Source organism: Numida meleagris, chromosome 16, assembly GCF_002078875.1.
Source record: "Numida meleagris isolate 19003 breed g44 Domestic line chromosome 16, NumMel1.0, whole genome shotgun sequence".
Taxonomy (NCBI): Eukaryota; Metazoa; Chordata; class Aves; order Galliformes; family Numididae; genus Numida; species Numida meleagris.
Window position 1 is genome coordinate 9,593,248 of NC_034424.1, and position 23,100 is coordinate 9,616,347.

Genomic DNA, 23,100 nt, shown 5'->3' on the forward strand with positions numbered 1-23,100 from the left:
GGGGCGGGGCGCGGCGGCTCGTCCTGTGCCGCGGCCGCTGCCTGCTCACAGGGTGACACGTCTGCAGGGTGAGTGAGTGGCATTGGCAGGCTGTCAATCCCTCACCGGAGCGGCCATCAAACAACATAAAGCACACACAGTCACCGGGCGGCCGCGCTCATAAATCCCCGCCGGCTGATATTTTTGCACATTGCTTTGCACAGAGTGTGTAATTAATTTTTTTACAGTTCTTTCCCCTCGATTTCCGCTCTTTTCTTTGCACGAGTTCAAACTTCTGATCGCCGCCGTCCCCCCGCGCACAGACTCGGGATCGTTCGTTATTTTTGGGGGGAGGGCCATTAATTTTTCCCTCTGTGATTGTGTTTTCGTGGCGTTTTTATGTCGCGATCCGGGGTGGGGGCCGCTCGGTTTGTTGTGGTTTTTGCTCTTTGCCACCCTCCCAACTTCTGCGGGATCTGAAAGCAAGTTTTGTGATTTTGTATTTTTTTTTTTTACTTTTTTTTTTTTTTTTTGCCTTTTCGCAAAGAAGATTTTTGGACAAGTGGGGAAAGACATAGAATGCAACAATAAAAATAATAATAAAAAAGGATAATAATAATAATAATAAAAAGCTTTGGAGGAAGATCGTTCCGGGGAGAGGCAGCGGCAGAGCGGCGCAGCCCGGCCCGGCACAGGCATGGTGCTGACGGGAGAAGACTGTAACTAAAGAAGAGTGATTTACTGCGCCGGAGAGAAGAGCGTGGAATCAGCCGCCGAGACCGCTCCCGGCACCGCCGCCGCTCCTTCGGCCGCCGTCGTTGTTTTGGTTTTTGCCTTTTTTTTTGCCGTGCGAGCGCGGAGCGAGCGGCGGGGCCGAGCCCGGGCGCGCAGTGCCCCCGCGGCGCGGGGCCATGGACGAGCAGTCCCGCATGCTGCAGACCCTGGCGGGCGTCAACCTGGCGGGGCACTCGGTGCAGGGGGGCATGGCCCTGCCGCCTCCCCACGGACACGACGGGGCCGACGGCGACGGCAGGAAGCAGGACATCGGGGACATCCTGCACCAGATCATGACCATCACCGACCAAAGCCTGGACGAGGCGCAAGCAAAGTTGGTGTCGTCTCGTTACGCCTTGTCTGTCGGTGTGCGTGGGGCGCGCAGCTCCTGCCCGCGGAGCGCGGCCGGGAGAGAACTTCTGGCGCCGGAGGAGCCCGCAGGCGGCCGGGGCGCGGCCGAAGCGCTATTTAATGCCTTTTGCCGTGCAATAAATGCAGGAGCGGGCGGTGCTCGAGCCGGCCCCGTCCCGCGCGGCCCCGGCGCCGCGTGTCCGCGTGTCCGTGTGTCCGTGCGCCCCGGGCCGGGCCGCAACTTTCCGCGCCGCTCCCCCGTGCCCGGCGCGGCGGGAGATGGATGGCGGCGCCGAGCAGACACCGCCGCGGGGGGAGAGCCGCGGCCGTCCTAAATCACCGCCGCGCAAAACAAAGCGCAGCCCGGGCCGGGCCGCTCCGCAATAAATCAGCCCCGGACGGCGCTGATTTACGCCGCGCGCCCCGGGGCCCGGCCCGGCCCGGCGCTGAGAGGCGCTGCCGCGGTGCTGCACGGCGGGCGCCGGCCCCGCTCGGGCCGCTCTCGGCGCGGGCCGGGGCCGATTTCGGGGCCGGTTTCGGGGCCGACGCCGACGCCGGGCTCTGCGGGCGGCCTGGCGGCGCGGCGCGGCGGGCGCCATGTTCGCGGCGGGCGCTAACGCTGTGTGTGCTCTCTTGCAGGAAGCACGCGCTGAACTGCCACAGGATGAAGCCCGCGCTCTTCAGCGTCCTCTGCGAGATCAAGGAGAAAACAGGTAAGGGCCGGCCCGTGCCGCAGCCATCTTGAGCCCTCCTCGGCCGCGCCTCGGCGCTGCCGCCCGCAGCTCGGCCGCGGCCCTCCGCCGCCCGCGGGATGCGCCCGGCCCGGCCCGGCCCTGCCCTGCCCTGCCCTGCCCTGCCCGGGGTACCGGCGCGCGGCGACCCCCGGCAGCGCCCGGCCCGGCCCCGGCTGCGCCGCGCACGGCGCCGGCAGCGCCGCACGGGAAGTGCTCGAGAGGGACGGGCAGCGCGAAAGTGACGGATGCGGCCGTGCGTGCAGAGCAGCACCGCGTTGGCAGCTCGCGGGCGGTGGTGTTTTAAATACCGAAATTATACTCAAGTGCACAACAAAATTTTTTTTCTGTGCTACATTAATGAGACGGAAATGAATGCTGCGTTTTTCTTGGAGGCGTTTTAAGGGATTTTTTTTGCAAATTTCTTACTGAATTTACAGAGAAATTTCTTTTTTAAAGAAGACAATTTTGAAAAATATTGTGTCTTACATTATGAGAGTAAGAACCTTTTTTTTTCCTAATCCGGCCTTAAAAATGAACACGTGCACTGGTTCGCTTTTTAGCTGTATTTGGTGCTCCACCGCAGCCCTCCTAATTGCACACTGAAAAAATGGGATTACAGAAAGAAGCAGCCACCGCGTGCACGCAGCAGAGCTCAGCTGAGATGCCCGGTGCGCGGCTCTCGGTGCCTTTGGTGTGCGGCGTGCACGGGCTCCTGTGCCGCCGGTTCCCGCTTCAGCTCTGCTGACGGCTGAGGGCTGGATATTGGCTGCGCTGCGAATATTAAGATTGATTCCGCCTTATACTGCGTGACATTACCTCGGATAAGGAGAGCGATCCCCTCTGCCTCCCTCCCCACGTGCCTGCGCCGTGCCCCTGCGCCCGCGGCTCCTGTTTGTTTTCCGGCCCCGAACTTCGTGCCCGTGCAGCAGAAACGGCAGCGGCCCCTGCTTGTGCTGAGCCGGAGCGGGCGCGGGTCCTGCGGCCCTGTGCGTGCACGGGGCTTGGGGAGCGCAGCCAGCCCCTGGCAGGGGCGGCCCCGGAGCACCCCAGGCTGTCCGGGGGGGCTGCTTGCAGCGAGTGTTTGCTGGGGCTGCTACTCGTGCAGAAGCGAGAGGGAACCTGAGGAGATTCTGAGATTTGAAACGTTTTTGCGTGTTTCGGTGATAATGCGCGAGTTGAGATCCTGCCTTTGTGCTCCAGGCAGCCTAGCCAAGTTTGCAAGTTGCCTCTGGTAGAACAGCCGGGGACCAGCGGGGGAAAGGTGGGCTCTTGCCAGCCCCAGCAGCACCTGCCGGGGGTGCAGGTGGTGGCAGACAGGAGCTGGTTCCTGGGGACGTGCAGCCGGGGCTCCCGGAGCTCCAGAGTCGGCGTGGCTGTGGTCAGCGTGCTCCAGCACCGAGAGTGAGAGCACAAATCCTGGCGTGTCTCCCGTAAACTGTTTTCATAGGGATCGGCTCAAACAGTGCAGAACTATAAGGACAAGCAGTCTGAGAGGCAGTTAAAGCAGGGGCTCCCCCTCCCCTCGTTGTCTGCATTGTCTCGTGGTCCAGGGACCCGAATTGGATCGTGCTCTGGGATTCAGTGCTTTTTCAGCAGAACCGAAGTTTACCTTGGTGCTGGCAGTAGGATCCTTGTGACGGCTTCGTCGCTCCCTTCTGAGGGGTGAGAAGGGAGCCTGCAGCCGGTGCACAGTGTGTAATCGCAGTCGTGTCTGCTCTGAAATAAGGAATGCAATATTTAAGTCGTATTTATGTTGAATTATGTCCTTTTTTATGTTTTAGTAGTGTTCAGTACAGTCAGCGAGCACTTTGTGAGGGCGGCAGTGAGACAATAAGTGGAGGAATCCCCAGCTTAGGTCGAGCAGCGCCGTCACGTCCCAGCATGAGTTAATGGATGCATCACATCTGAAGCCTTTTTGCTGTGCACTTAGGGTTAGGCGGTCGTTTTTTTTTTTCTGGGAGGTATTTCCATGTACAAGGCAAATCACCGTGCTGCCTGAATTTAGCCTGACATTTCTTTTTTAACATTTTAACATTTAAGAAAGTACTGCACAATACACTTAAAAGCTTTGCAGGTATTAATAGAAACGTGCATTCTTAGAGGCAACCACAAGGTAGCATGGTTTTCATGAAGAAACTAAGTGCCACTCATTTCTTTAATTAGTTCAAGGAAAAATGATGCCCAGAGTTCTCCTGAAGCCCCTCTGATGGCACACGAAGACAGGCAGCCGGGAGCCTGCTGACTCCGTTCTGCTGCGCTGTACCTGCTCTCCGAGGTGTCACTCGGAAGCCCTCGCGCCGCACTCGGAGCGCGCAGCACATCTGTTGCATTCCTGAGTGTCCGTCTGTCTGCGGCGCCCACCAGCAGGAATCCAAAACTGAGCTGCGCCTTTGTTTTTTTAAATCTCTCCTATTTGTGGACTAAGAATCCTTCGGATTTGTGGATTGATTAATCCTGCGTTAGTACATTGCTGTTCCTGAGGTACTGGTTATTCTCATGGAGACAGAAATGAAAATGTATTAATTCTTACAATCTTAAAACGGTTAGGGAATTGCGGTTATTTCCCAGCGGGATGTCATAGGAGTATGTCCGTGACTGTGTTGATAGTTGATTGTTTTTGTTTTCAAAAATCTTTTCTATGGATAGGAACACAACGTTTATAAAAATGTCCGAACGCATCTGCAGATATGCATTCATGGAAACGTTTATTTATTTATTTGTATAAGCCCAACAAAAACAATGATAGCTGCCAACCAAACCCTAATTTACTGTCACCACAAACCCTAAATAGCATTCATTTACTAGTAAAGCCTAATGGCATACATGATGGTTTGCCAGATTTGTGGCCTTTGTGAGGCTTATAAGCAGGACTGACTTGGGAAGATCATAAAACTTAATGAACTTCTCGACTGCAGGAGGTGTCCGCAGGGGAAGAAAAGGCCTGCTCGGCTGGTTGGGCTGCTTGAACTATTTTTTATGTCTAAGGAGAAAGGAAGAAAATGTTCATTAAAAATGTTCTCCTCTTGTACAGAATTTTGTTTCAAAGCATGAAAAAAAATGGAGAGGCCAGACAAATAGTGAAATTAACCATGAGGTTCATTTCTTGCTGTTCTTCATGAAAGCTAAAGCATTTGTTTTTGTTGCTTTAACTGTAAACTGCCATACAGTGCTGTTCTGAAGATTAAAGGTCTGTATCGTGCCCTTCCGTGCTGCAGAGCTCGTTATTGATGAAAGCGGCCCAACTCTTTCAGAAACACCCCTTGTCAATATGCTGCACCATCTGTAAGCTGCCTGTTAGGTGACTCGCTGGGAAGAACTCGCTTTTTGCCTCTTCTCCTACAAAAATGTGAAGATATTAACCCCTTTTTTCACTTTTTTTTTTTAATCGTAGCATGGCATTGTTCCCTTGTGTTCCATAAATTTCAACTTTTCACCGTTGGTAAATTATTATTTAGTGCTACCTACTTGCAATAATTTATAATAATATACAATCTTAACAATCCTATCTGAACATTAAAGGATTGAAACGGAGCAGTGGAATGGCGCTGATAGCACACATGTACGTGTGTGTGTGTCTGTTAGCCGTTTCCTAAACACCACCCGTGCTGTTCTTGTTTCTCAGTTTAGCTATTTCAAATACTGATGTGCAGTCCTGGTGTTATTTTCAAGATGCCGAATGCCTATTTCTGATGTACCCTGACTGCATGAGGAAGTAACCACTGTGTGTTTATGTGCATGCATCTTTGCTTTTGTTTCCTTTCTCATGCTTCAGTGTCCTAAATTTTTCCTTGAATCATCGGTTCTACTTCTGAATGGTATTTTTTTTAATCGTCAGCAAATGTATTACAAATGAAGACGTGCAATAGGATGTCGGGCTGGTTACACTGTCCTTATGGCAAAGGCATTGCTTTTCTTCATAAATGTCCTGCTAGAAAAAAAACAAATTGGATAAAGTATCTTGTCTGTCATTTGGTCATCTGGTTCAAACGTATTCACCATCACAGTTCTCCCTTTGGTGAATTTCTAACAGGACGCTTCCTCTGCAGGCGGCCGTGGTGATCATTTTCATCGGGAAAAATTGGGACACTTTGTCTTGCAGAACCTGTCCCTGCACCTGCCCTCAGAGCGTAACAGCAACGCTGCTCCTTGCTGGATTTCAGTAACAATCTTCGCGTTGATTACCAGGATCTGTACTTCCAGATCTTTTTTTTTTTTTTGCCCTCCGTAAAGGATAAATGTGGATGTTCTTGTCAATACTAATTTAAGTAGGAGCAGGGATTCATTTTATTTTATAGCTATTTTTAAAGTCCTTCATTTTATTTTTGAATTTGACACATTTGCTTGCTTATCTGAAAATAGTAAATTCTATGCGTTACCGCGTGGTTTATTTTAGGACGCTTGTTGTAAGTTAAGGAATTTTTGCATCGAGAGATAAATTATAATAATAGCACACAGTGAATGCAAAAGAGCCCCTTTCTGCAGGGTTTAACACATTTATCAAACTCTATTCCTACTGCTTTCAATGAAAAAGTTGTACGATACGGATATTACGCTGTCTTTTTTCAATTTAAATATTGATTTGTGTGAAACATTAATATAATGATACTTGCAGTCTACTGTAGACAAATATAAGCAGAATTAGATGCACTAAATTGTTACAAATGTAATACAATATTTAAATACATAGGAAGGCTATATTAATAATTACAAAGCAGAGAAAGAGAGTCCGGTTTGTGTCTGCTCTCAATTTTTAGACTGCTTTGGAATTCCTTGCCCATCACGCGTGTGAGGGTTTGATGAATATTTTTATGAATAATAAGAATGAATCCTCAATCTGTGTGCTGCTAAGTCAAAGTGAGTGGAGTGGCGGAGTTTTCCTTTTCTCCTATCATGGGTAGGACTGGATGGAGCTGTTTGTGTGCCACCAATTGACACCCTGAGAAGAATGCTTTGTTTGTTTTCTCAGCAGTCATGTTTAATGCTATTCGCTTATCAAGGTGATCAGCGTGGCTCAGATAACACATGCCTGACACAGCCTGCCTTTTTTCACCGTCGTGTTGACCTTTTGTCACATTTGCTTTTCTCTGGTAGGCAATTCATGTCTTTAAGTATGAATGGAGTAAATAATTCACATCAATATTTAATATAAATTATTAAAGTTTCTGTCAGCTCTTACAGTTCGTGCTTTTATAAAGTTAGAGTAGTTCATCAGCCAAAGGGATGAATTGTGCGTCTCAGCTGGACGTTAGAGCTCTTCCATAATGCTGTCTTTGCAGTGGAAGTAAACGGGGAATTAAATATGGAGGGAAATGAAGCCTGGTACTCGAATGGTATATTTTTTTCAATAATGCGCATTCTTTAGATAGGCTCCAAGTACAAGATAAATATCTATCGTTATTTATTTTGTTACTCTCATGCTTCATTTTCGCTTCCGTGTTGCAAACAGGGTTGCAGAAAGCCGCGCTGACCCCGGCGTTGCTGCTGCTCTTTGTTGCCGCCCTGCCCGGCGCTGCGCTCCCTTCCCGGCTCGGCTGCCGCGGCTGCTCTGGAGGCGGCGGGGGCACTGGGGCGAGGGGCTGCCAGGGCTCTCGCTTCAGTCTGCGTTGATAAAACGCGCTTTAGATTTTGCACACAAAATAACCCGCGACTGACATTAGATTCTGAAAATATTTTTTAAAGACAAAATGGTCTGATATGGTAGCAGCTATAACATACTTACTGCTTCAGGAATTGGGTGAAAAGCCCTTGTTTTGCGTAAGAGCACAAAGCGAGAGTCATAACGCGTTTATTTGAATTTCGTACTATTTTGGACATTTTGCTTGGAATTCCTTTGTAAGCGATTGGCTCAGCGCATGTTGCGCAGTCGCTCCGACTCGTAGCAGTCCGTCTGAGTCGCTGGGTATCACGCGTCCTGCAGATCAATCACTTGGAAGGGGGGGTGGGTTTGTGTGTGTTTACAGGTCAAAACCTTTAGCTATGCTCAAGTCATGCATCAACATTTAAAGCTAATCTCTTATTCCCCATTGTCCAGCAGGTGGCTTTTTCATATGTTATTTAGTTTTTAATTATTTATTGCAAGTGGAAATGGAATTTAAGAATATTATCCTGATTGTATGTATTTTTTATACGAACAGCAGTTTTTCAGTACGTCCTGTTGTGTATGACAAAGTAAATGAAAGCATCTTGAGATCTTGAAGCATACAATCTAAATTAAGATTCTAAACAGGCATTACAGATGCTGGTAACTTTGGCAATTATCATTTTGTTTGGTGAACAGTAGTAAAACAGTGTGCGGTAAAAGTGTTTAGAGAGAGAGGATAAATAAATTGAACAGTTTTGCAATGCAAAGTGGTTTGTGGTGTTTTTGAGGATTTCTTGGCTCTTGCTTAACTGCTATTGTGAAGCCTGGAGCAGATTTTCCCATTGCTAATGCCCTAGAAGTATTAATTCACTTTGATATGCTAATTAGAGGGCATTATGCAAGAAATGAGATTAAGTGGCAGCATGAAGCCATTTGCCTGTCAGTAAATTGAGAGCTTTAGCATCAGGAGGAGCTTTGTTTTTTCTGAGTTTCTCTTGGTTTTGCATATAAATAAAATTGATTGAAAGGTCTAGAGAAGCTTCTAGAACATTGGTGGTTCTTTTTTTCCTTCTATGATTATTTAAACTTCATGTTAAAGGCTTTCTCTGAATATTAATTGATCTAATGGGAGATACTGAACATGAAGAATTTCATTGTATTCTCAGTTACTGTATCTTAACAAAAGGAAAGTATTAGAATTCTTTGTGTCATCTGATTTTTGTGGTGTTATTTTAGATATATCTTACAGCTCAGTTTTATAACCTTGTTGCCTGCTCGCTGTTGCTGTGCTGCAGGCTGTGCTCGTGCCGGGGTATTTCTGCGGCTTCTGCCGCTCTGGGGGTTTGTGCTGAAGAGAAGCGGTCGGTGTGGGCTCCTGGGCAGCCAGGCCTGGAGCACTCCCCATCGCCAGCCCCTTACAGGATTTCCCAGGATTTCTTATGTAAATCACGCGTATATTTTCCTTCATTGAGGAAGGAAGGGGTTGTAATATTGACCATAGATTTTATTCAACTGCCAGAAACTGTGTTAAAGTAACATTAAGGGATTGACTTACAGCCATAACAGCGAGGAAATTTTGAGTTAATAGTTAAACTCTGCCCTTAACTCAACTCATTGAACCTATTTATTAGAGCAGATATGGTAGGTACGATCACTGCGCTGAGACCTCGGCAGTATTAGGACGCTCCGGGATGGCTCAACGGTGAGAGTTCCTGATTTAGTTCACATTTTCCTTTTGTGCGTGTGTGCGTGTCTTATTCAGCCTTGGAGTTGCTTTACTGCAGTTTTGTGGTTAGTTTGCTTTTTATAATACTGTTTAAAGATATCCGAGAAGTAATTCTGGAAATTGAACAGAAACTTACCAAAAAATAAAACCGAACCGAACCAAACAAAGCCTATGGTGGTCATTGCTGAGTGCTTGCAGAGTGGCTGCGCCCACGTCCCCATCTCCTCCACAGATCGTTGTCACAGAGTCCATCGGGGGAGCAGTGCTGTCGTGACAGTGCTCATGGTGAGCCCCAGTAGTTAAAAGAAAGGAAAAGGGGTAGGAAGTAACCCCAGGGTGCTGTGCGGAAGCTCTGGCACACATGGCCTTCCTAGTCCCAGCAGCTGAGGCCTGATCGCTGTTGGGAAGTTTGTATGGTGAAGCACACAAGACATGACTTGCAGGTGCAGGGGTGTGCTGCGGCCCAGCTGTGGGCGCTGCCGCTGCCCAGGAGCCCTGTCGTGGTGAGCCGCGTGCTGCTGGGAAGGGCAAACAGCGCCCAAACCCACAAAGCCTGCTTTTATCGCAGAAAGCAGAGGAAAGCATCGCTTGTTTCCAGTTGCTTATTTTGAACTTGAAACTCTTGAGCATAAAGCTGCATGATGAAAACGTTTGGGGGCCAAACTTAACTTTCTACTACCGGCACCTCCCAAGGGCGTTACTTCTGATCGAGGGGGCAGCTGGAGCCCTCGCCTGTGCCTTGGGCTGTAGGTCCCGCTGGTGCCTGGTGCTGCCTTTCCTCCCCTCCGGGGGGCACGGAGACCTGGGTGGGAGCAGGCCAGGCCTGGCTGTTGTCTTGCCGAAGGTCATTTGGGAGCTCTCAAATTCTACCTTCTTTTGCCTCACTTTTCCTATCTGTAGAATTGGGAATGTTATCTACCGGAAATTTTTGTGAGGTTGTGTTAAGTTGGTGTTGTAGGATGAAAATTTTATGAAGTATTGAGTATAATTAAAATGCAATGTAAGAAATGGTCTATTAGAAGGATTTACAGGACTCTCTTTATTCAGATTGCAGTGAGCCTAAGCGAGGCCTTACCTGCTGCAGGTGAGCAGATTAGGCTTTCCTCAGACTCTGCTTTTCTTTGCCTTAATTAGCTATGTTTGCTCTTTTAATTCAGGGCGAGACCTTAGCAAAAGGCTATCGGGGTGTTCTGACCGCGGTGGCTTTGTTCGGCGCAGACGTTTGCTCGCTGTAGATGGGGATCGCTGTTCTTTAGCGATAACTTCGCGGATGCGATTACCCATTGAAGGGTGTTTGAAGCACACCTTCAGTGCATTTGTTGGTTAAAGAAGGAAGTGTGCTTTTAGCGAACGTTTGTCATTCACGCCACCAAGATGTTTGCTTACTGCCTTTACGCAAGATCTGGTGGCGTGGTTAACTGCCACTACTAAGAGCGAGTCACAGTCGATAGTGCAATGATTCTTGTTTGACTTCAGGGATATTTGAACCAATTGTACTAACATGAAAAGTTGTGGAAATGATTGTGCACTAGATAAGGTGATACAGTGCAGGAGTGGTTGGGTTTATGGAGCTTTACGCTGAGGTTTTCTCAGAAATTATAGCACAGTCCTGTCACTATAAAACTTGGGGATACAGTTGGTAATAACGTGCGGTGGAGGTATTTTTAGGTTTTTACTTGTTATTCAAATAGAGTGGGAACCATCATTTCCGCTCCCTCGTATTTCCTGCCTTGCTGTGAGGCCGCGGGCCGTGCTGCGGGCAGTGCCGTGCTGCGGCGGGGGACTTGTGACCTGCCAGGGCAGCGGCGTGACATCGAGACGGAGCTTGGGAACTTATTGACTTGTTGGTTCTTGACCTTCTGACTGTGACCAAGTATAGAAATTGAATGTCTGAAAATTAAATGATAGTCTCTATATACATAAATTCTTGGATGTCAGTGTATTACATGAACTAATTTTGGTTTACCTAAATTTATGGCATTTTGTGTTCAATGAAGGAAATATTTCTTCCTTTCAATATACTGAGAGTCTAATAATATTGTAGTTGCTAGCGCTAAACAAATCAATTTCCTTTTACTGACTGATTATCATAACAGCTGCTGTTTAATCACCGTGATTGTTATGTAACTTTTAAATCCCTAATATTTTGGAAGGGAATGAGCAGCGTCAATGCAGTGATGTCACCACTGCTGAGCCCCACTGCATTGTAGGGCTTTAAATTATTTTTTTTTAATTTTGTTTAGTAATATTTAATGAACTGTGAACACTGGCTGAGAAAACTGCCTGCTTAAAGAGAAACCTGAAATAACAGTCAGTCCTCAGCCTGTTTTCCCCAGGAAGCAAAAAAAAAAAAAAAAAAAAAAAAAAAAGGCATTTGTTTTTCTGGTCTAAAACCGTGGCATGGTTGGGCCTGGTGAAAAGAGCGTGCATCAGGCACCGCTGTCCTATGCAGTCAGCTTCTGGCTGCGCACCTCAGGGCACTGAGAGCGGCAGTCCCTGCTCTGCGGTGAGAACTGGGCTTGGGCCTCCAAAATGGGGCGGCGGGACTGGGGATGTTATTCTCTCCAGGAACCACAGTAAGGCTGTGGTCGGCACTAATGTAAATATTTGTACAACAACCATGTTCTACAGACTGTAATGTAATGGTAAAAATCTGCCCTAAATGCCTCAGTAAATATATGCTGAAGAACAGAAGCCTATTCACTGAAGAAACAATTGACTTTAGCTGCTTTGTTGCTAAAGTGGCTCCCAGAGATGCTGCTGCGCAGACCTGAAAGCAGCGCGGCCTGTCTGTCCGTGGCCTCCCACGGCCGGGTATGGGGCCGGGGCTGGGAGTGGGGCTGGCTGTGCCTCTGGGGCTGGGCCTGGGGCTGGAGCTGGGGCTGAGCGTGGGGCATGAGGCTACACGTGGGACTGGAGCTGGGCGTGGGGCTGAGGCTGAGTGTGGGGCTGGGGCTGAGCATGGGCCTGGGTGTGGGGCTGGGGCTGGGGCTGGGTGTGAGGCCGAGGCCCAGGGCCCTGCATTGCCGCCCGCACTGCATGTGGATGGGAGCTTGTCAATGAAAGAAAAAGAACTGTAATCGCACATTTACATATGCTTCTAATTGTTGATTTGGGGATTTTCTATGAATATAGCTTCACAAAACAGATGCTGTTTAAGAAAAGGGGGAACATAATTTTGTGGGCAATGAATTAAGTGTTTTTGTGGCCCTCTCATCCGTAGCTAGGAGCAGTTTGTGGACCGCGTCTGTGAACGCCGCTCATAATTGTTTTTCACACATAAGTTATGCAAATGAGCTTTTATGGCAACTGGCATAACAATTAGCATCCTCCAGCAATATTTTAGCAGGTTAATTGCAAAATTTCTAAATTGTACATCTGACTTGTTAATTAGGCATGACAGAGGTGGTAAAATAGTTATCTTCAGGCAGTGGCAGCCAGGAGCTGCTTGAAATGCAAAGAGCAACGATTGATTGGATTTGAGGGTTACAATTGTGGGAGCACTGCTGTTGTCAAGTGCCGCTGAGCTGCTCTGCTCGATCGGCGCTCGGAGCGCGAGCCGCGGCCCCGCCATTGGCTGCCTGCTCCGTTCCGCTGCTCGCGCCTGGTGTGCCTCCGCCGTCCTGCTGCTCTGCCTTGCAGGCGGGCCTGCGAGTTTCGCTGCTCACAGGGACCGGCAGATCCTGCAGATACTTTCTTCTTATTTGGTGTGAGTGTGTGTGAAAAGGCTGCTCCCTGTGCCCCTCTCCTCAGGCCTTTGCTGAGCCTCGCTTTCCCTACACCGCAGCCTTTGCTGCCCAATATTTCACTCCGACGCCGGTTACGTTTTCCAGGCTTTACTTACTCAGCTCTTTCTCTTAAATCCTTGCTTTCAACAATCTTTGTGTGTCTTGTAATATTAATCGTATTAAAATACAAAAACCCGTGATATTTGCAGTAATCCCTTTTTAGGCTCTCAGAGGTATGTCTGCATGATGAAAAAAAGATTGTAACGTGAAGATCTTCACACTGGCAACGTGCGCAGAACGTTTCTCTGGCACTGCTGCCTGTAAGAGATAATAATGTATTCCAGCAGAAGTACAGTTCGTTTGAGTCACATGAGCACAATTTCCCATCCTAGCATCTTCTACATACATTTCACTTTCTTTGCTGATTTCGATAGAAGATGCATATTGCTGCGCTATTTTTATATTAAATAAGTTAAAGGTTGATAAGAAATAGAAAAAGAGCTGCCTCCGGACAGGTACCTTCGAGCTACAGAGAAGTGGCTCAGCATGCCTGGGAGCTCTGTTTGGTTGTGCTGTTTCTCTCCAGTTCACCAATGGACTGTGTATTTTGTGGCTTAAGTAAAGTCAGTGAAATTTCAGGACGCATGCAGTACTTGTAAGCTAGGAGAAAATCAGTTTAAGCATGTGTGAAATTTCGTGTCCTCTTTTTTGTCTATATGTATTCTCCCGATTTAACCACATGGTTTTTAAAATGGGGATTTTCATTTTAAAAGTAAATGTTCCTGCATGCATAACTGTTCTAATATTTTCCATTTTCTTGTGACATGTGTATGTGGAGTAAGTGCCATTTATGATATGTTGTCATCAATAATTTTGTCACAGAGAATAAAAGCCTTTAAACTCATCCACCCACTGAAACATTTTATCATATTTATTTTAAGAGATATGAAATTAGCAGAACAATTGAGCTCTTTGTATGTGGGAGATGCAAATGTAACTGAATATTTACCTTTAATGAAGGGCAGCATAAATATCTCAGTATCAACACATTTTATGCAGCCACAGAATGCTCCGCAGACACCTAATAAATAGTTCCTTTTTCCTCCAGAATCCTGAAATGCATTGTCTTGTGGTACAGTTTAATTTACAACCAACAGTGAAATTAAATATTGGTTAACTTTCTGAAATGATGTACTGCAATTGGCAAATCCTGTTTTTTGAGCAGAAGTGAAGCCTGTTTGCAAATCACTGCATTTACTGATTAAATGCTCACTTGCTGTATTCAACAGTTTAAGGAGGAGTTTGCTGCGGCAGCGCGTCAGTAGGCAATGTTTGCAATGGAGTAACCATCTTAATGAGGTTCATCGAGAGATTTCAGCAGGGAACATTTCAGGTATATTATGGCTTTTGTCTTGTCACAATGCATGTCTATAACATCAGAGGGAAGTTATGGAGCAGCGCTCATCTCATTTAAGACAATAAGAAACTCCCTAGTAAGTGTGAGCAGAGAAAGGCAGAACAAGGTAGCATGGTATGTTCTTACGTTTTAGCAAGCTTGGTGAGTAAATATACTCTGCAGTTTAAATGTACATCACATTTTAAATGTCCTAATATTGATCATCCTATAGAGGAATTACATTGAAGTCTACTAGATATTAGTGTGAAGAGGGTCAGATGCAGAGCCTGGTACAAAGCAAGTGCTCTCATGGTAATGACGCTGCTATTTATAGATCCCCATTTCATTAGTTGCAGAGTTTCAGGGAAGAGATTTTCTCTAGGGGAAATGGATACTTGAAGTTCATTTTCTTTCTGATGCACATGAAGGCAGGAACACGAGCAACCTTCAGCACAGGACACGTGGTTACAAGATTTTGTTTGGCTGTTTCTCCTAATCACACCTGCAGTCGCACGTAGTGCAGATTTGAAGTTCCTGGCTGGTGTTCCGGCTGCACGTGATTTCCAGATACCTTCCACTTTTTTTTTTTTTTTTTTGTCATCAGAAGGAATTTTATTTTTACTTCTAAAGGAATTTTATTTTCAAAGGGTGCCACACCAGTAAACTGGGCGGCATTAAAAGGTTTTGCTTTGCAGAACTCATGTATGTGGATCACCTGACTTAAAGCGCTTACTCCAGGTCATTCGCTCCCATATGTATTGCTGTAGATTTGCTCACAGTACCTATCTCAGTACAAATCTCAGTTAATCAAAGCAGCATTGTGTTTTCGGATATTTACTAATACGAAAATTTCTGTGGGTGTCTGAAAACTCGATCATTTAAACACACTTAGATTCCTCTTGTGAAATTCAGATCATCAAAGCTCCATATAATTTCTGTGTGCCTGTATTTCTAGTGCTTTCCTTCCTGGAATTGGAAAATCTTGAGTTATTTTTTTTTTTCCTTTAAGAGAATATTTACTTAGTTAGTATTCACTTAATTAGAACTGACTGTTTAATGTTTTCTGGGAGGGTATTTATGGTATTTTCTTTGCCATATTTGCATTCCAGAAATTAAGTCCCCATGCCATTATTCGGCAAGCCTTTCATACATTAGAATGATGAATTGAAAGCAGAAATGGGAAAAAGACTGCAATGCAATGAAAATTTAATCAGCGTCTTCTGCTGCTTTAATAAGGCAAATAATTCTTATTGGCCGCTGCGTTAAGGTTTCTAATATTTAATTCATAACAAACCTTGCATTATTCTGCAGCAGCATCGACAGCTCCACTTTGCTGCCTGCCAACAGGCAACCATAAAAACTTAAAAGCAGATGTAAATGTCTAAAACAAGGAGAAGGATTGGATCTAAAGCGGTCAGAAAAAATCAACAATAGTGCCAGAGAGTTTGATAAATCTTTACACACACTTTAGCAATGTACAAATGGTATTAATTAAACTCATTAAGCATGTTGATCTTAAGGACTCGAGGTAACTTTTTTTGAAGGGTGCTGTCTGTACGCCAGCAGCGTGGGGATGCATTGCTCGGCGGCTCGAGTGATGCTGTAATTCTGGAAGATTCCGTTCATTTTCATATTTAGGGTATCTGTGAGATTGCAGTGGTGGAATTGTCATCATTTGTCCTGCATGCGTGTCGATGCTTGAATTAAGCTGAGGAACAGCGCCTCATTCTCATCGTACTGTTTCAGCTGCCTCCTCCTAACGGTGCCGTTAATTGATTAAAAATATTGTGCTGGGAGAACTGTTTGTTAGTGTTTGAGTCTTGTCCCAGAGCCTTTTTATATCTTGGGATGCTGATTTGCAAGTGATGGCAAAATCCCCTGCCCTGAATTTTGCACTGAGGATCTGAAGCAATGTGCCAGGGTACGGCAGAGAAATGTGTAATTCCGAAGGAGGTGGCAGGGTGTTTGTGTGGTGCGAGGCAGCGGCGAATGGCAACCTGCCAATGCTAGGTGCAAGCTCTTGTTACAGAGAAGGGCTGCGCCTGTTCTCATTTCTTCTTGAAATGGCTTAATTGGTGTCAGCACCCCAGGGATAAAGGCCTCTAACACTGAAATCCACACGATTCACCCTGTCTCTGCTCAGCGTAGGGAAACTGGTAACAACTGGTGGTGAATGAGGAGTGAACGGTGCTGTAACAATACTCGATGATGTTTGGGATGACAGAAATTAATACGCACTTGCTCGAAGAAAGCAATGATTAATGGCAGCGAGCAAGGGAATGCTGTCCCTCCTTTAACTCCACTTTGATGGGGATTGAAAAGCGAAAGGCTGTTTTCATTCTCCGTGGAAAGCAGAGGTCACCCAGAGTACATTACAGCAATTTTTCCTCTCTGTTTTTTATTTCGTAAATATTATTGTAAGCACAGATTAGATAGATTTTTTCATGCAGGCTTAAAAGGACACTTTGCTGTTTGTGCTTAACAAAGAAATCTGATTTCTGCCGTTTACGTGTTAGATCATTTTAATTTGCAATGGAATAATTAGCGTGATTGAGAATTTTAAAAGCTCTCCGTCGAGTTAGTATTTCTCAGGTTTTTACAGATGGAATTTCATGGTCTTCATTTTCAAAGTGCTGACAGGTCAGAATGTGGCAAGGAAAGAGTATTGCCAAGAAACGGCAAAAAAGGTTAAAACTCCAAGGTTCCTCACTGAATTGTTGATGTAAATATATTTTGCGAGGTCCTCACGCTTGTCAGTGGCTTTCTACCCTATTTGATAAAGAATCTTTATTCCACGAGAAGACTGAAATAACACAACAGCGCTCTGGATAATGAATTCTTTATCTAAGCAGAACTTTAACACAACATACAGTGTTGGCATTTTTTTTCTTTGAGTGAGAAGGCTGATACATCTTTGGGATCCGACAGGAAGACATAAATTAATAGAGTTCTGGAGATCAGTTTCTCATTAATAATCCATTTTGTCATGGTTCTCGGCATTGTCAGCCTAGTAGCTGGTTCTCGTTTTGCTACGGGATGAAAGCACGTGATGACTGAAGGCGCAGCGTGAGGAGTTCATCATCTTTCAGAAAAACTCTCTGAAAAAAATTGTTTTGTGGGAAGTAAACGTTAATTTCAAGTTTTATGCATTTTTATCTTCAAAACAGTTTTTTTAAATACATCCAGTTGCAAAAATAGGATCCGGAGCTGGCAGAGGTTGCTTCCAGCAGCCGTTGCTTTGCTCTTGTCCTCTCCTGTTTTTTGGGTTTGTATTTTTACCAGAAATTACAATGGATCCCAGCCCTTTCATGCTGCGTTTTTAGGCTGTGTGGCAGATTACACAGTTTAAATCATAATTGAAAAAATGCCTTTTCCTTTGATAGGGTAAACATAAAACCTTTGTGTATTTGCACTTTCCTAGAAATGTGAGGCATGCTCGGAAGACCAGGGTATATTTTCCCCAGTATTTTCAAAATGGAAAAGGTTGCTTTGTCACGAGTACAGCGACATAAATCTGAGTCATTTACCTTCTGAAGTCTTAAATTTGGTGTTTTATGTATCTCAAGATAGTGGCAGCCTGGCAAACCGAGTAACCACTTTAGAAGTGTTCAGCTTTTGCTGTCATCCCAAGTAAGGAAGAATTGCGATCTGATTTAGTTGCACACCCTTTATTTTATATGCTGAAAAGTGACATAATGCAGATCTCTTAGGGAACTTGCGTTTGGGAAGGATAAAGGGGAGAAAAAAAGAGAAGATGCTAGCCCAGATAGCTTAGCTGTAAGATTTAACTGGGCTCAGACATTTGTAATGTAATCAAAGGTAAACGGTTTACTGAAAAAAAGCACAGCGAGAGGGAACCGAAGGTTCTGGTGAGGGAGCTGAAGGGGGGTGACTGGGTTGAGGCTGGAGCTGGGATCGATGAGCAGCACGTGCTGTGCGTCCGGGCTCTGCCCTGAGCAGCGCATGGGGCGGCAGGGCCAGGCAGCCCGGGCTGTGCGGCAGGAGCCGTGCTGCTGGCACCGGCCCAGCGAGGCCGCAGCTGTGTATGTGTGGAGCCCACGAGGCACAAACCACCGCTGGCGTGTCCCTCGCACCCACCGGTTGCAGATGAATCATCTGCAGCGCGGATTGAGACACTTCAGGTGGGTTCGTACCTGAGTCCTCAGCGATTGTATGGAAACCTATCGCTTCGTTTTGACCGTCTCTTCCCGAGCTCAACATCGACTCTGAGGAATGCGCACACAGATGCAGCCGTGGGTGCGTCCTCCCTGCACGCCAGCACTGCCAGGGCTGGAGGCACAGCGCTCACCCGTTGCAGTGCTGCGGATGGAGGCACCGCGCTCACTGCGTCGCAGGAATGCACAGCCGTTCCCAGCTTGCTTTTTTGTCTGAAAACATGGGAGGTTTGAATTATGAAGACTTAGAACATGCTTCCTTACACGGAGCTGCAAAGGACATTTGTCTCAGCACATTGTAGTGAAATTTTAAAGAGCAGGTTTTGACAGGAGACGTTTTGCTGACACAGAATATTTTGTTCACTTCTGACTCTCAAATAAGTGCTACTTCTGTCATAATGATTGATTTATATTCGTTTTAGACCGTACGTTTTACATCCTCTGTTTTAGTGCTTATGGCTACACAGCTTCGGAATAGCACAGTTTAAAAGTGTTCTCAGCGTGGCATCACATTTCATATTCAACTAATAAAAAAATTGATTGCAATGAATTGTAGGTATTTGGCAGCATAACGTATTTAGAATAAGATAGTAATCTCGATCATCTCTTGGAAAAAGAAGATTTTAAAATCAAGGTCCCTGTTGGTACAGAGTTGTAATCTATTTCACTGCTCATCCAGAGCCTGTGGAGGTCCCACGACCTGCAGAACGCTGCTCTGCGGCTCTCGGTGTCGGTGCTGTGTAGCGAAGGGCTGAGCAGCACTGAGCAGCCCTTCCTGGTGCTGAGCTGTGAGCTGCTGATGGACTGGGAAGTGCTCAGCTCCTCCCGAGCCTGGCTCTGGCTCTGGCACATTGCAGCCTGTGCGCCATTCCTGTGCACTTGTGGTTTTGCGGCTTACATTAACCCAGTTTCTTTCCTTCATATGCTGGGACGGCGTCTTAGCACATTTCAGATATCAATACTTTAGTAAATAAATGCTGAAGTCTTTGCTGTAAGTTTTGTTTGAACCGTATTCTCCAGGTAACAAAGTCATTTTCATTAAGATAGGACTCGTCAGAGCTGTGATCTGAGGTGGAGGACGGGGGTTTCAGGCAGGCAGCCGGGCTGTTCTCAGGCATTTCTCAGCGCGTGGGAGAGGCTCTGCTCTCCTCCGGTGCCCCGTGCTGCTGAGCCCATGCAGCCGGACGCAGCGGGGCCTTCCTTGTGTTGGCATGCTGGGGTCGCTGCCCCGGTTCCTCCAGCTAGACCTGGGAAATGGCTGACGTTTGTTCGTGCCTTTGTAGCTATTCAGACAAAGTAGGCACCATGCCTTCGTGGGCTGCTTCCTGATTTTCAGTGAAATTGCAGTCTGGGAGAAAAAGAAGAGACGGGAGCGCCTTGAATTGCTGAAAGCACGTGGCTCCTGCTCGTGGTGCCCGCTGGGTCCCCAGGGCGCTGCCCGGGGCTGGGGCGTCGTGGCCGTGGGCAGGGACTGCGCTGCGCAGCTCCTGTGCGGGTGCAAGCAAACGGCACGGACATGGCCCAGCCCTGCCCTTCCGCTGTGCCGCATGTACACGTATTGAGATGTTTAATTGTGAACTAAAACTCGAGCAAGAGCTCAGGAAAAAAGGGCTTCCAAGATGTTACAGGTTTGGGAAATATTTGACAATGTTAGCAACATCAACCCCTGACAAAAAAACCCTCTCTCCAGAAAATCTTTCACAGTTGTGCCAAGAAAAGCAGCTTCGATGGAACATTTTCATAAACTATCATCAGTTATGCAGCAGCAGCTTCACAAATCAGAAATGATATCTTCAGGCAGTGCTGTCAAGTGTTATTCAAATAATACCAGCCTCACATTTGAATAACAGCAGACATTTTGAATTAATTAATCAGATGAGATAGTCTGGGCCTTTTCTCATTAGTCTCTGGGTCAGGCATGGGAAGATATATGCATTGGTGATGATATACTTGTCTTTAATCGTGATTTATGAAGATTTAGGATTGTGTGTGATTTGTCAAAGGTTCTGGGAAAAGGCTGGTGCATATTTCATTACCTAATCTGAGATTGATTTCGTGATGCTGAAGGATATAACCCTATTGTTCGGATGTGTGGGAAGCACAGGTAGACATGGCATCCCAGGGTTTTACTGGCTTATCTGCGCGGCTGTCAAGCAGTGCTGTAAACTTTTACTGCCAGCAGTTAACAATTCCTGCTTTAATTACAGGCAAATTCTTCATTCTGTCCAGAGGGGAGGCTTCAGTAGTTATTTAGTTAAAAAGCATAGCAGACCTTATAACTATGACCCAGTGTAAATCATGGACAAAGTTGGCAAATTTCATGGCTTGGTCATGGTGAAAATATAAAATTTCATGGTTTGTCACAGATTAATAGAAAAATCCTATTAAAACAGTGCAAATAACAGAACAACAAGTTAGGTGGAGGTCCTTACACGGCACCTTCCTACGCGCAGGATTTATTTTAGGTTGCAGTCACTACTAATGGCACAGGCCCTTTGCCTGCTTTTCTCCGCTGCACTGTTTTCTATTCAGTTTAATTAGTGTTTGTTGTTCTGTTTGGACTGAATAATTATTATGTGATTGTTTTGAAGCATTATTTACATACGAGAGCGTGTGTCGCATTGCTTCTACAGTGAAAGGAATCTTGAAAATCGCTGGATGCGGTGCGTGCTGTTGAAATCCCAGGGCTGCTCTGTGCGGTGGCGTGGCCGCGGCGTGCGGGCGCAGGGTGCTGGGGAGCGGGGCTGTGGGCAGGCCTCTGCCTGTCTGCTCCTTGCTGGCCACCGTCGCATGGAATCGCAGCATTCGTGCTTTTCGCTGGTCTCGAGGAACTCCGCAGCTCAGCTCTGTAGCCACGTGACTCCTGCGCTGCACATCTGCAGGGCACCGTTGCGGCCGCGGCAGCGCTGGTGGCACAGCAGCCGCAGCTGCTCCTCCGCTCTCTGTGGGCACGGGCAGCTCTAAGGGCAGCCCCAACCTGCGCGTTTTGCACCGTTTTCTTTTTCACTGTTTCAATTGCATCCAGAACGTTCTGAGATAGAGGAAGTGAGAGCTCGGCCAAGGTACTCCGAGGTGTGCGGGACGCACTGAGCGCTTCCGCTCCCTCCTCGTCCCGAGAGCGGTTGGCTGCTGGTGGCAGCGCTTTGAGGACAACACGGCAGTTCTGCATGGAGACAACGACAAAGGATCAGCGCCTCAGAATAAGGTCTTTTCAGAGCTACCTCGAAATAACCATCACAACAGCAGTCAGTAAAAGCTTTGTGTCTTACAGAGCCTAGAATTTCACATATGAAACTTCCAAAAATAAGTTTCTGCTATTTTCATATGAGAATTTTCTTCACAAACGTAAGGTCTAAAAATACTTTTTTGTGTGTGTGAAAGATGCAGTGATTCAAATTACCAGATGATTCTGAAAACTGGTTCTTTGTGGGTGACAAAACTATGACTCTTGGTGACAAGGAAAAATGCTACAACATGAGAAAAGAGAAGATTGTGATTTCCGTGAAAGGAAAATACATTTGTCCCCTTCATAAAATGTCATAAAATATAGAAGGAAAGAAAAATATTTTTGATTATTTATTAGTGCTTTGCCAATAAGAAATTAAGCGCATCAACCGCTGCCCTCCTGTAGCTCTGCTCCACCAGTCAGCGCCGCGCCAGGCTCCCAGCAGATGGGCAGGGCTGGGCGCTGCCGGCCGCGCGCCCCTGGAGAAGGGTGCCCAGCCCTGCTGCTCACCGCTTTTCTCTCCTTTTATAGAGGGGTCAACAAGAAAGCATTCTTTTCTTAAGTTGACTTTCGCAGTTTCATTTTAAAAGTAAATAGGTTGTTTCGACTTCTAAACATGTTGTAATGCACACATATTGGATCAGAAGTCAGGAATTACTGTCAAGTGACAAAGGGTTGTAATGATGGATATCATAGAAACTCCTGTAAATATTTTTCTTACTGGAAGGTACATGCGACTGAGATACCAGATTCCTGAGGATACTTGGACATGCAAACCTTCCGTATAGCTGTACTGCACCTGAAGGAAGCATTCCTCCTCCCCCAGATTGGGCTTTTTTGGGGTATTTCACTTTAGAGATAAATACACATTATTCTTTGTATATGGAAGCAAAAAATTAGCACTCTGCTTGAAAAACAAGAAAGGATGCAGGGAGCGCATTTCATGGAGAAAATGTCAATTACCAAGACTTTGGGGTAGGAGGGTCTCCTTAAGAAAAAAGTGAGTGTGGAGCTTCTGTGGAGTCCAGAGAACATGTGGTGCAGCATGGCGACTAGCTCAGGGCTAGGAAAGTTGAATGTTGCAGCGTTGTCTGTTGGTGCTGAGAATTTTATCTGTAGGAATTGCTAAATACTGAGCGTATGGTGTTGTATGGCCTTTGGGAAGCTGATAGCTGGTTTTCGATGTGACTGCCGGCGCTGCTCACAGTACTTTTCTACACTTAAGGGTGCAGAGTGCAGTGCAGTTTCAATATAAACATATACTTCTGTATATTAAGCGTGTACATTAATATATTATTATTACTTGGACTAATAACAAATAGTAGTCAGTCACTGAGATAAAAAAGGACAGAGTTCAATAGTAATTCTCAGACAGCTTAGCAATTACCCAGACAGCTTGCAGTCAGGAAAGCTGTTCAAATCTGGGATTA

The 23,100-nt window shown here is 46.4% G+C and overlaps 1 protein-coding gene across 5 annotated transcripts in view; it reads left to right on the forward strand.

The window, feature by feature from the left end:
* Positions 1-23,100, forward strand: part of PBX3 (PBX homeobox 3) — a 98,922-nt gene that overhangs the window by 1,901 nt on the left and 73,921 nt on the right. The window contains exons 1-2 of one of the 5 annotated variants that reach the window (XM_021414026.1): positions 11-1,087; positions 1,744-1,817. In XM_021414026.1, the coding sequence (XP_021269701.1) occupies positions 891-1,087; positions 1,744-1,817 (271 nt within the window). In that variant the 5' untranslated portion in view covers positions 11-890. Of the gene's footprint in view, positions 1-10; positions 1,088-1,743; positions 1,818-23,100 lie in introns of those variants that run through there. The other 4 variants (XM_021414027.1, XM_021414024.1, XM_021414029.1 and 1 more) reach the window with 4 other exon arrangements.